This window comes from Rhinatrema bivittatum, chromosome 2 (assembly GCF_901001135.1).
Source record: "Rhinatrema bivittatum chromosome 2, aRhiBiv1.1, whole genome shotgun sequence".
Classification (NCBI taxonomy): domain Eukaryota; kingdom Metazoa; phylum Chordata; class Amphibia; order Gymnophiona; family Rhinatrematidae; genus Rhinatrema; species Rhinatrema bivittatum.
The window spans coordinates 662,634,415-662,647,415 of NC_042616.1; the positions used below are offsets into that span (position 1 = coordinate 662,634,415).

Consider the following 13,001-nt stretch of genomic DNA (forward strand, 5'->3'; position numbering starts at 1 on the left):
CAGTTCACTAACTCCCAGAAGGCATCATGTCGATTTATCAGCTATAAATATTTCCAAGTGCATAGGGTCCACAAAAATAAACATGTTTCCCTGATAACTTACTATTTTTCTATCAGTGTACAAAATTCCATAACACACCTCTTTTTAACTTATATAGATGATATCTTCTGTCACACTGTTATTTTACATTTCGATCCTCATTTTTTTGAAAAGCTTTTAAGTGTGTCAGGAAGATAGCTGGAGATTGACTGGGGTCTACAGTATTGCAATAGACTCAATGGGCCAACAATCTTTATGTGCCATCAGATTCAATGCTGATCTGTGTGGGAGAATTCTATAAACTATTTGTCAATTGTCTTGTCCTATGTTTGCACTAGAGATGCAAGCGCCAGCCTGTTGTAGTTATGGAACACTGAGCTGAGTATATTATAAATTCCTGGTTTTGCTGTGGGGTCTGCCATTTTGCAGAGGATTACCAGTGTGAATTCATTTACACGGAAACTTCAGAAAGAAAGTTGCTCCTAGTAGCAAAAGACATGGTTTTAACTGTAGGAATAATTTCCTCTTGATCTGGGGCTTCTTGGAGGTTTGAATTACTGCAACTCCTTATTGCTAGGCATATCTGCCAATACAATGAGACCACTTCAATTATTTTAGAACTCGGCAGCACAGGTTTTCACTGGAAAACAAAATACGATCACATAACTCCCATATTAGAAAATTTGTGCTGGTTACCCATCCAATACAGAATTCATTATAAAGTATTAACATTGGTTCACAAAATCATGCATGATGCCAATAATTCCTGGTTAGCTACCAGATTTCATTTTTATACCCCTCAGTGCTGCTTACGCTTTGTGAATAAGGTCCTGTTACATGTCCCATCAATTCACCCAATCACATTTAGGGAAGGGCCATTTCAGTTGCAGGCCCTATTTTATGGAATATGATGCCTGAAAATCTGCGGCTTGAACCAGAAAGGAAAAGTTTAAAAAGGAGTTAAAAACTTGGGGGCCGATATTCAGCCAAAGAATGGCTATTTAAGTTACCAGATATAGCTATCCATCTAACTTAACGGGGATATTCAGCGATACGGCTATCTTAAAGTTAGCCAGATAAGTATATATGCCTAACTTTAGGACAGCCCTACAGCGTGACCAGATTTAGCCGCATTGATAGTCATTAGTCATTTTGCAGCTAGAATTTAGTCGCATGTGGCTTTAAATATAGCCAGCTAGCCATTTTTTTTTTTTTGAATCAACATTTTTATTGGGAAACCAATTAAACAGTTGAACATTGGGTACAAAGAAAGAACACAGTATGTAACATATAACATTGAATGTTCCACAACACTGCTTTTGAATCCTATACAATTGTAGGCACAAAAACTTGGGAACATTATATAGTGATTTTGCGCTAAGCAGTGATAACCAAGTAACCCTTTTTTTTTTTTTTGTCTTGAATAGGACATTTCGACCCCCCCCTTCCCTTTCCTCCATCCCCCCCCCATCCCCCCCATTCCCCGTCTGTCACTGAGTTCAGGTGGAACAAGTTTGAATCAGGGCAGTCTTGAGGTACAAGAGTTTGAAAGAGGCATGAAACTCGACAAAGGTACTGTAGGAAACATCACAGACCACAATCCCTGTCGCATCATTAGTAATTGGCATCAAAGCTGTCATTACCGTAACCAGTTGGGTGGTATGTTGATCAAGATCCATATGTACCGGAAGAACAATCATCAATGCAATAATAACAAAGGTGATACAGATAACCATAATGGCAAGGGCAATGACAAAGACAGTAATAAAATTAATGTCACTGATAAAAGAACCCATAATGAGGGTACTACCCAAGCTTTATTTATAATAATAATAAGCCCTGATGGGGCATAATCAACCTTGTGAGATGACCTTCGAGTGATATGGAATGTATCTTAAGACTTCTAAAGTTAATAAGTTTTTGGTGAAAGATAACTAAAAAGAGGTTCCCAGATTCCTGTCACTATGGTTACTCTCTTGTGTGAGAGGTTTTTCGCTATGACATATTCCAGAGTGCTAAGATGAAGTAGTTGCTTAAACCAGAATTCCACTGTCGGTGGTGTCTCATCTATTCATTTTTTAAGAATGACTTTCCCCAGGAGCCCCGCTCTACGAATAAAGAGCAGAACTTGTTTACTGGGTTCTGTGTGCAAGGAAGCTATTGATCTGAACATCCATAAGTTTGGATCCATAGGGAGAAGGATGTCAAGCAACTGAGAGCCAGCTAGCCATTTTAATGGATAATTTTCAGTTATCCATCTAAATGGCTTTTGAATATCAACCTCCCGGTTTTTCAGGCAGGCTGCCAATATTTTAACCAACTAATGTAGACTAGGAATGTTGATGTTGACTGTAGATTTTTATATGTTTTATATGCTTTTATATGCTTGGATCAGGTCCTCTGATGTTGGCTGTAGAGGTTTGTATGATTTTATACTTTTGTTTTATTATGTTATGATATTGTTGTTATTTGTTTTTATCTATGCTTTAACCGGGAAACCACTTTGATTAATGGAGTATGCAGTATACAAGTAATTCTAAATAAATAAATACACTGATGATTTGTGCTACGTGCAGGGGGGAGGAGCTGGACAGAGTCTGGTGAGGTTTCAGTGCAAGAGAGAAAAGCTGATGAGACTTCAGGGGTGCCAAATTGCTAGCATGTCCAGGACACCAACATGTCTTTGTCCATCTCTGGCCAAGTAGACATGGAATCGCCATAGTTTACTCTTGGATGTGAGGAATAAGGAATGGATCTACTCTTTGGGAACTGCTTGGTACTTGTGTCTCGGATTGGCCACGGTCAGAGACAGGACGCTGGATCTGATAGAACTTTGGTGTGACCCAGCTTGGCATATTTTATGTTTTTGTGTTAGAGAATATAAATGATAGCCAGATAAAAAAAAAAAGAGCCACGGCACCAGAGCAGTGAGTATATTTGTATTTTATGATGTAAAAAACAGTCATAGGAAAAATTGTATGTAACCTTTGATAATCAGGAGACATGGAAAAAGTAGACTTGTTCCTATGATTTTAGAACATAAGAACATGCCATACTGGGTCAGACCAAGGGTCCATCAAGCCCAGCATCCTGTTTCCAACAGAGGCCAATCCAGGCCATAAGAACCTGGCAAGTACCCAAAAACTAAGTCTATTCCATGTTACCATTGCTAATGGCAGTGGCTATTCTCTAAGTGAACATGGAGTTTAGTATTACTTTAATTAGTATTACTTTAATTTTTTTGCTACCTCTTGATATGTGATAGGGTAATGCTACCACTTGATATGTGATAGGGTAATGATAAAGGGCATTGGATCCAACTGGCAAATGATTTATGATAGACCCCTACTTATGACAACCTCCAAACACAGTCCTCAGTGAACAACTGCAATAGCAGCAGGATCCCCTTTCCCTATTCAGTTTTTGTTTGGCTGTCTTAGATAAGAAATTGCCATACTGGGTCAGACCAAGGGTCCATCAAGCCCAGTATCCTGTTTCCAAAAGTGGCCAATCCAGGCCATAAGAACCTGGCAATTACCCAAACACTAAGAAGATCCCATATTACCCAAACACTAAGAAGATGGAGGTAGGCAGCATATTGATGGAAGTAGGCAGCATGACAACAGTGACCAAACAGTGACCAAATGCTGGACAGACTTGTCCTAACATGAGAGTATCCGGATGTCCACAGATTCCAAGAGTTTCTGTACCCATCTGTTCCAGTGAGGGTGTATTAGCAAGTACTGAGTTCTACTTCTGGAAAGAAACCAAGTTGCCTAAAGGCACAGGCCCATAATCTGGCGGGTTCTGTTATTATGTCAGTGAAAATCCATCAGATCTACATGTAATTGCAAGAGTAGGAGGACCAACAATGGCAGGAAGAACAGAAAAACTGATGGCGGTGAAAAAAACAAGAGGACTGACGGCGGCAAGAACAGGAATTCCAACTGCAGAAAATGAAGACGGAGATGGTCCACTCCCAGATTAAGAAACAAGTTTTAACCTTATTAGGGACAGTTTGTGCTCCAGTTTAATTCCATAGCCAAACTCCTGAATGATCTAATGAAGAATCGGCTACTGTTATCATCTATAGTCCCTGGCATGAGAAGCAGCCTTTCAAGCATTAAAGACTGTGTTAGCTACTGCTCTAGTACTAGCTGCACCAGACTATAAGTAAAGATTTGTGGTGTAGACTGATGCCTCAATTTACAGCATTGGGGCTGTATTAAGAACATCCCATTATGTACCTGAGCCGCAAACATCTGGACAGAAAGATGGTGATGGTGTAGGTTCTCAAAAAGCTGCACCATATTTTTATGGATGAGCTTTACTGTTATTACAAATCACTATCCCTCGGTCTGGCTGAAAACAGGAGAAAATGGAAAGCTGCTGCATTGGAGTCTATCATTGCAAATGTACAACTTTACCATCCAGCACAGGAAAGGCAACGAAGACAGAAATATAGACAAACTCTCAAGAAAGTCCAAGTAGCCAGAATAGCAGTTTACATATGTCAGATCAAGAAGGAGATATTTAGGCACCACCAGGACACAATTCTTCAAAAAGGATGAACCAGGACTGTCCTGACAATTTATTTAATTTATTTTAAAATATTTCTGTTCTGCCCTTCTTATATATATATATATTTTTTTTAGCATGCCATACTGGGTCAGACCAAGCGTCCATCAAGCCCAGCATCCTGTTTCCAACAGTGGCCAATCCAGGCCATCAGAACCTGGCAAGTACCCCAAAACTAAGTCTATTCCATGTTACTGTTGCTAGTAATAGCAGTGGCTATTTTATAAGTCAACTTAATTAATAGCAGATAATGGACTTCTCCAAGAACTTATCCAATTCGTTTTTAGCTACACTAACTGCACTAACCACATCCTCTGGCAACAAATTCCAGAGTTTAATTGTGCGTTGAGTGAAAAAGAACTTTCTCCGATTAGTTTTAAATGTGCCACATGCTAACTTCATGGAGTGCCCCCTAGTCTTTCTATTATCCGAAAGAGTAAATAACCGATTCACATTTACCCATTCTAGACCTCTCATGATTTTAAACATCTCTAACATATTCCCCCTCAGCCGTCTCTTGTCCAAGCTGAAAAGCCCTAACTTCTTTAGTCTTTCCTCATGGGGGAGCTGTTCCATTCCCTTTATCATTTTGGTCACCCTTCTCGGTACCTTCTCTATCGCAACTATATCTTTTTTGAAATGCGGTGTCCAGAATTGTACACAGTATTCAAGATGTGGTCTCACCATGGAACAATACAGAGGCATTATGACATTTTCCATTTTATTCACCCCTTTCTAATAATTCCCAACATTCTGTTGGCTTTTTTGACTGCCGCAGCACACTGAACCGATGATTTCAATGTGTTATCCACTATGATGCCTAGATCTTTTTCTTGAGTGGTAGCTCAATGCAGTTACTAAAAAGGACTGATACCCATTGCTCTTAATCTCAGAATTGTTCGATTGCCTGCAAAGGGCAAGAATTTTTACCAAATTGGCTCTACAGGGGGCTTGCAATCTAGTCCGCATCCATGCCAACAATGAGTGGAAGATAGCCTGCAACACAAGGGACAGGCATTATCAGTACCTCGCTATTCCGTTCAGATATGTATTGCCCAGAATTATTTTAAAGATGTTAAATGAGACCTTCAGAGACCTTCCTTACACCTGTGTCATGGTGTACCTTGACAATATCCTAAATTTTTCTAAGGATCTTATCTCCCATCACTAATACGTTCGTCAAGTACTTTAACGGACCAACCACACCTTGAAAAGCAGCCGCCCTTATGTACTGGCTGGGTCCAGCCGCGTGGCCTCCAGAAGCCACGTCTCCCATGTTGCTCCCAACGGTCCCATTCAGTGTCCTCCTCCTGAATGCGGCAGGAAGCCGTGACACGCTGTTCCAGCCAGCATCTCTCTAGCACGGCAGGATGCCGTTAAATCATCGGGCCCAGGACTGCCTTCTAAGAAGCCTCCCCTCCTTCTTCCCTAGGTGTGCACATGGCCGATTCCCCCACATTTAAGGGGCCAGTGGTGGGAAAGGCCAGGTGGCACCCTTTGATGACATCACTGGCTGGCTCCTATATAAAGCTGCTCCAGACGCCTCTCCAGTGCCTCAGCAATAGGTCAACTCCTCCAGGAAAATTGCTTTGCCTGAGTTTATGACTCCTGTTCCTGATTCTGCTTCTTGGTTTCTGTCTCTGCTGTGGTGTTCCTGAGTCCGTGTCTCCCCTCCTTGTTTCCTGCTGTTGGTATGCCTTTTGATCTCCTTGTCTGTGGTCAGTCTCCCTCGTCTGTCTTCAGCATCCCCTCATGTCTTGTGGTCCCTCATCTTCCTCATCCTCCTTTAATTGATCTTCTGGCTGACCTTAGACTGTACTCAATGCTGCTTGACCTCTGCCTGCCACTGACCACCGCCTGTACTCCATCTTTGATTGAACTCTACCTGCCTCTGACCGCTGCCTCATCCAGACTCCACTGTCTTTCACCTGTCCTGCTTGTGGGCTGATCCATCTGCATCTGGCTGTACTGGCCTGCCTCATCTGTCGAGCTTTAGATCTTCTTCTTTACAGAGGCCCGTACCTAAGTCCAGCCCCCCTGGCACCCGAGGGCTCAACCTAAGGGGAACGAGGGCTGGTACTGGGAAAGCTCCTTTTGGGCTTCTACTCTGACAGCTCTGTCTACTGACAGTGGGGACCTGCAAGGCTTTTCCCTGCAGGCTGCGCCAACCCCACCTCGGGCGAAGGATCCACTTCCTCAACAACCCCTTATTGGAACACTCATTGGAAATCTGCCAAGTATCTCTCTTTATTATTGACAAATCCATCATTTTGTGTAAAACTATCCATATTTCTTCTTTACCTTGAGTTCTTTAAAACCACTACTTAATTACACTAATTTTCATATAGTCACTCAATCATTGGTCCTGTCTTCCTTGGACTACTGCAGTGTTCTTTTTTAGGGCTCCCTTCTATATATTTAAAATCACTGTAACTGATACGAAACTCGGTGATTTAGTTGATCAGTGGGGTAGGACCTAGGGATCATATATCTCCTATTGGCTGCCTGTCCCATGCCGGATTAAATTCAAGATGCTTACCCTGGTCTTAGAACATAAGAAATTGCCATGCTGTGTCAGACCAAGAGTCCATCAACCCCAGCATCCTGTTTCCAACAGAGGCCAAACATGGCCACAAAAACCTGGCAAGTACCCAAACACCAAGAAGATCCCATTCTTCTGATGGCTATTACCTAAGTAAACTTGATTAATAGCAGTTAATGGACTTCTCCTCCAAGAACTTATCCAAACCTTTTTTGAACCCAGCTATACTAACTGCACTAACCACATCCTCTGGCAACAAATTCCAGAGCTTTATTGTGCGTTGAGTGAAAAATAATTTTCTCCGATTAGTCTTAAATATGCTACTTGCTAACTTCATGGAATGCCCCCTGGTCCTTCTGTTATCCGAAAGTGCAAATAAACGATTCACATCTACTCATTCACAGGTCGATACAGTAACATGCAGTTAAAGATTTCCCGTCTGTAACGAGCTGGGAGCGCACAATACAGACGAGTAAGGCGATCCAGCAATACAGTCTCCAGTTTCACGCGTCCGTAGCGCTTCTTAAAATAGACACATAACCCTTTCCGCACCCAGCATGTAAATGATGTGTAAATGAACGAATTAGCTGTATAATGAAGGAATTAGCTATTCCCCTCCGATACTGTAATGGGCGCTGATATTATCTCCTTAGTAACCCGTTGTTTTGCCGCGGCCTTAACGTGTTAGTTTACCGCCTCCCCCTAGTAGGAGTTAGGACTGTGAGTCTTGTAACAAATCCATGGACACCACTTAAGATACTCAAACACAATAAAAAACAATTACAAAAAAAGCGATAAAGAGATGATCGAGAAAATGTAATGCTGTGGGACACATAAAACCTGTCAGAAAAAAAAAAAATTTTAAATACCTGTCACTTTCCGAATCGTGCGGTCATCCAGGCAGCGGCGGGAGCCGGAGGGCCGCGTGGGTCCATGCGGCCGGCGGCGGGAGCCGGGTGTTCGATCGAGGCCGCGGGCGGATGGGCGCGTGTTTAATCGAGGCCGCGGGGGCGGGTGGGCGCGCGTTGGTTTCAGGCGGGCGGCGGCGGGATCCGGGTGGGCGCGAGTTTAATCGAGGCCGCGGGCGGATGGGCGCGTGTTCAATCTAGGCCGCGGGCCGGGTCGCACAGGCGCGCATTCATCCAGGCGGAGAGGCGAAAGCGGCCTCCGGCAGCCCCCACCGGCAGTGAATGAATGCGCGCCTGTGCGACCCGTGCGATTCGGCGCTCACGGCGTGACGTCACGGCATGTGACTGCCTTGAGCACCGAATCGCACGGGTCACACAGGCGCGCATTCATTCACTGCCGGTGGGGGCTGCCGGAGGCCGCTTTCGCCTCCGGCTCCTCCGCCTGGATGAATGCGCGCCTGTGCGACCCGGCCCGCGGCCTAGATTGAACACGCGCCCACCCGGATCCCGCCGCCGCTGCCGCTGCCGCCGCCCACCTGAAACCAACGCGCACGCCCACCCGCCCCCGCGGCCTCGATTAAACACGCGCCCATCCGCCCGCGGCCTCGATTAAACGCGTCCATCCGCCCGCGGCCTCGATCGAACACCCGGCTCCCGCCGCCGGCCGCCTGCACCCACGCGGCCCTCCGGCTCCCGCCGCTGCCTGGATGACCGCACGATTTGGAAAGTGACAGGTATTTATAACATTCAGGTTTTTATATTTTTGGTTTTTTGTTTTTTACACTTCCTGGTACCTGTCATTTCAAATGTCATTTGAAATGACATTTGAAATGACAGGTACCAGCGCACCCAGGTTACTGTATAGGCGCTGCACTCAGCGCCTATACAGTAAAATGGGTTGCGCGGGCATAACCCTTCCCTATCGCTTCACAGCCGCGGCATGCATTTGCATGCAATTAGAAGAGAGTATCGGGGACTTAGTGAAGAGAACTGTGCGTGCGGGGAGGAAGGGTGCGCCTGACACTGCCGCACTGTTTCTACCGCGGCCTTACTGTATCGACCTGTCAAGTAGATGTTCAAATCACAACATGATTTACTCTCTCCTTGCAATGCATCTAAACTACATAATTATTAACTTAGCCAGATACTTCAGTCATCCTCTCAATGTTTATTAGCAATTCCTTCCTTATGTGAGGTAAGGTTCTCTGAATCTAGAAACAGGATGTTCAACTGTGCACTCAATGGAATAGCCTCCTGAAGGAATTGAGGGCCAAAAAAGACCTGCTATGTTTTAGGAAACAGCTTAAAGCCTATTTCTTTTCCCAGGCTTTCAACCCTATAAATCTCCAGTTTTGCAAGATAGGTAGATAGGGGTAGTACTATAGTGCAGTTGGACAAAATGGGTACTGATAATGAGATTGGAAGCAAGAGTTGTATTATTTAGGTGGCTGTATTGTTATATTTAGTTTATTTTACTATATTTGTATCTTGTCTGTTGTCTGTTAATATATGTTTTTATTTTGTATGTATTTTGTTATCCATTAAGATCTGTGGATTGGTGGAATATTTATCTTAAATAAATAAATACATATATACTAAGAATTATTTTACTGTAATATATTTTCATGGACAATTAAGATGATCCTCTGAATATGGTCATCATCAGAACTTTTTAACTAGGTAAATCTTTCTTTCAACTTTGAACCAGCAGTACAAAATGATAAAAACACCATTCTATTCTATGATGCTGACAAAAGTATAACTCACTCAGTTATAGATATGTTGTATCTTTTTGCTGTTGTACAGATATTGAAAAAGACCTGGCATTAATGGTTGAAGCGAGAATGTCAAGGAGTCCAAGTAGTCAACGTAGCAGTTTACTTATATCAGATCAACAAGGAGATCTTCAGGCATCACCAGGACAGAATTCAAGACCTCAAGTGCCAAGTCAAACTGGAATAAACAGCCCACTTCCATTGCAGGGAAACAACATATCACTGCAAACAAATAGCAAAGCACAGGTCTCAAGCATCTCAAACAGTAGACCTCAGACTCCCAATACTTTGATTAATAAATTTCAAATACCTTCAGCTCAAGGAAGCAGACCTGCAACCCCAAACAACATGCCATCACGATCTGTTACTCCCAGCAGCCATGGAAATATGAATACAAAGACTGGTGTTCAATGGAGCAGATCTATAACATCCAAGAGCCAAACTGGAAGGACTACCAACATTTCTCCACTCATGGCTAGTCAAATGGATGCAGCTAACATGGGAAACACCTCTCAGGGAAGCAGTCTCCAAGAAGTAAGTATATCTGTTTTTACTTTGGCATACAATGAATTTGTAATGTTTAAGATATTGGCTTCTGATTTGAGATTTTCAGGCAGTTGTTTTTAATAGGGATTTGCATTCATTTGAAACAAATGGGTAATCTGAAACAAAACAAGGCATTATCATTTAGATTTGTTTAAACTGAAATGAATGGATAATGCCCCTGAAAATATCAAAAGTATTCATTTGCATTAGTTTTTTTTATCCCCTAAATGTTGCGCCGGAGGTGGACCCTTGAGCCGAGGTGGGGTTGACGCAACCCGTAGGTAGGGACCTACAGGTCCCCACCGTCGGCAGGCAGAGTGGGCTAATGAACAGAGGCCGAATGGAGCTTCACCAATACCAGCCCCCGTTCCATGCCGGTTGAGTCTTTGGGTGCCGGGTCCGGCTGGTCTTATGTGGGCTTCTGTATGTAGTCGATTTAGAGATCGGGTTCAGCCCAGAGACATCAGGTGAGAGATGGTACAGTCTTACACTGGTAGTGTCCTGGAGACTCGGATGCCAAAGGAACAGAGGCAGCAGAGCAAAAGCAGGCCAAAGCCTGAATAGACCAAGTCCAGGAAGTAAACTGGAGAGTAGTCGAGGAACCGGCTTGAGTCAGGGCTGGCGGCAATCCAGAGGCAGTGGCAAGAAAGACTGAGGTCTTATCACGGAGATAGTCAAACGTAGTCAGGTGAAGCAATGGTCTGGGTCTGGAGATAGGCAGTAGCATTTTCAGGCGAAGCAGAGGTCTGGGTCTGGAGATAGGGAATAGCATAGTCAGGCGAAGCAGAGGTCTGGGCTTGGAGAGAGTCAATGGCGTGGTCAGGCAAAGCAGAGTTGAAGTCTGTGAAGGCAATCTGAGGAATGGAGCAAGACTGGAACAAGGAGACAGAAACCAGGAACAAATGAGGAACAGGAATGCAGGAGTGAGACGAATCTCTAGGAGGCAACGAATACTCGACCAGCGAGGAGACCTGCTGCAAAGGCAAAGCTAGGGAGCGAAATGTAATGGTTAAGTGGTATTTGGGTGGATCCTTGGGTTCTGTGGCAGATGATCATGCCCACGGGGAGGAGCCCCGTGAGGAGCCACAGTACTAGGCTAGACTCAGAACTCACAATCACCAGTTATGATTATTATTATTATTTTTAATTTTTATATACCGGTGTTCCTGTATGACATACAAATCACATCAGTTTACATTTAAACTGAGAACAACAAGTTCGCCTGGAGACGGTACATGGAACAAGGGATACAAACTGGGATGTGGGAAAACTATAATTTAGAAAAATACAATTAACTACATGAGGAAATGTGCATAATAATATTGGGTAGTAAATGGGAAGTACATCTTGGGAGAGTAACAGTCAATGTGTTGCCGAGGAGAATACAGTAAGGGTCCAGCATGCCACCCAGAAGTCTTAATGGGCTCAGAAAGTAGGAGAAGGCAGAGGAATGGGCAGGCTGGATGCGAGCAGGGAGTTTATGTTCCTGGAAAAGCTTGGCTGAAAAGCCAGGTTTTAAGTTTCTTTCTGAAAGTCGTGTGGCAAGGTTCTTGTCGGATGTCTGGAGGAAGCGCATTCCACTGAGTGGGGCCTGCTGAAGAAAAGGAGCATTTCCTTAGGGAAGATTTTGCTGGGGGGGTGTGGAGTATGTCTTTGTATGCACCTCTGATGGGTCTGGAAGATGTATTGGGGCACAGTTGGGAGCTTAGGTAGAGCGGGGCGATGTTGTGCGTTGCTTTATGAATAATTGTGAGAACTTTGAAGATAATCCTGGCTTTAACGGGGAGCCAGTGGAGGTTCCTAAGGATAGGGGTGATATGTTCTCTTTTGTTGGCATTAGTGAGAATTCTGGCGGTGGAGTTCTGAATCATCTGGAGTGGTTTGATGGTGTAGGCCGGGAGCCCAAGCAGGAGGGTGTTGCAGTAGTCGATTTTCGATAGGATGAAGGATTGCAGCACCATACGGAAATCATTGAAGTGGAGTAGTGGTTTCAGCTTTCTGAGGACTTGCAGTTTGTAAAAACATTCCTTTGCGCTGGTGTTTACAAATTTTTTTAAGTTTAGCTGATTATCAAGGATGACGCCTAGATCTCTCACATGAGGAGAATGATTTAAATTGGGCAAGGTTGATAGAGGGGTTCCGATGGATAGAGCGGCCCAATCATGTCCTCTTGTGAGATGATTAGGATCTCTGTCTTGTTGTTATTGAGGACTAGGTTGAGGCTGTGGAGCAGTTGATTTATTGATTGAAGGCAATTGTTCAATCAATAAATTATTATTATCTTTATTATACAGCTTGAAGAGTACCATCCGAGGTGGCAGTAGTGAGGCAGTCAGGGACCTCAGCAGAGGGAGCCCTTCTCACCCCGTTGGTATAGGGAGGTTCCGAAGCAGATTTCCAGGCAAGATAGTACTGTGGATGAGACAGACTGAGAGAGAGTACTCACTAGGTGTTTGCTGTAGGTATGCAATTCCACCAGGTTGAAGAAGAAAGTGCAGGCACCGAGGCAGGGAGAGCAGGCCTTCAAGGAGCGAGTACCTGTTCCCTGTAAGACACCTGAAATAAAGCAGAGGGCCCCTAAGGAGCGGGTACCCAGGTTAGCAGTTACCCCGA

At 44.0% G+C, this 13,001-nt stretch overlaps 1 protein-coding gene across 1 annotated transcript in view; it reads left to right on the top strand.

Moving 5' to 3' along the window:
* Positions 1–13,001, top strand: part of C2H8orf34 (chromosome 2 C8orf34 homolog) — a 624,237-nt gene that overhangs the window by 537,253 nt on the left and 73,983 nt on the right. The window contains exon 13 of the mRNA XM_029591437.1: positions 9,874–10,376. Within this exon, the coding sequence (XP_029447297.1) occupies positions 9,874–10,376 (503 nt within the window). The remainder of the gene's footprint in view (positions 1–9,873; positions 10,377–13,001) is intronic.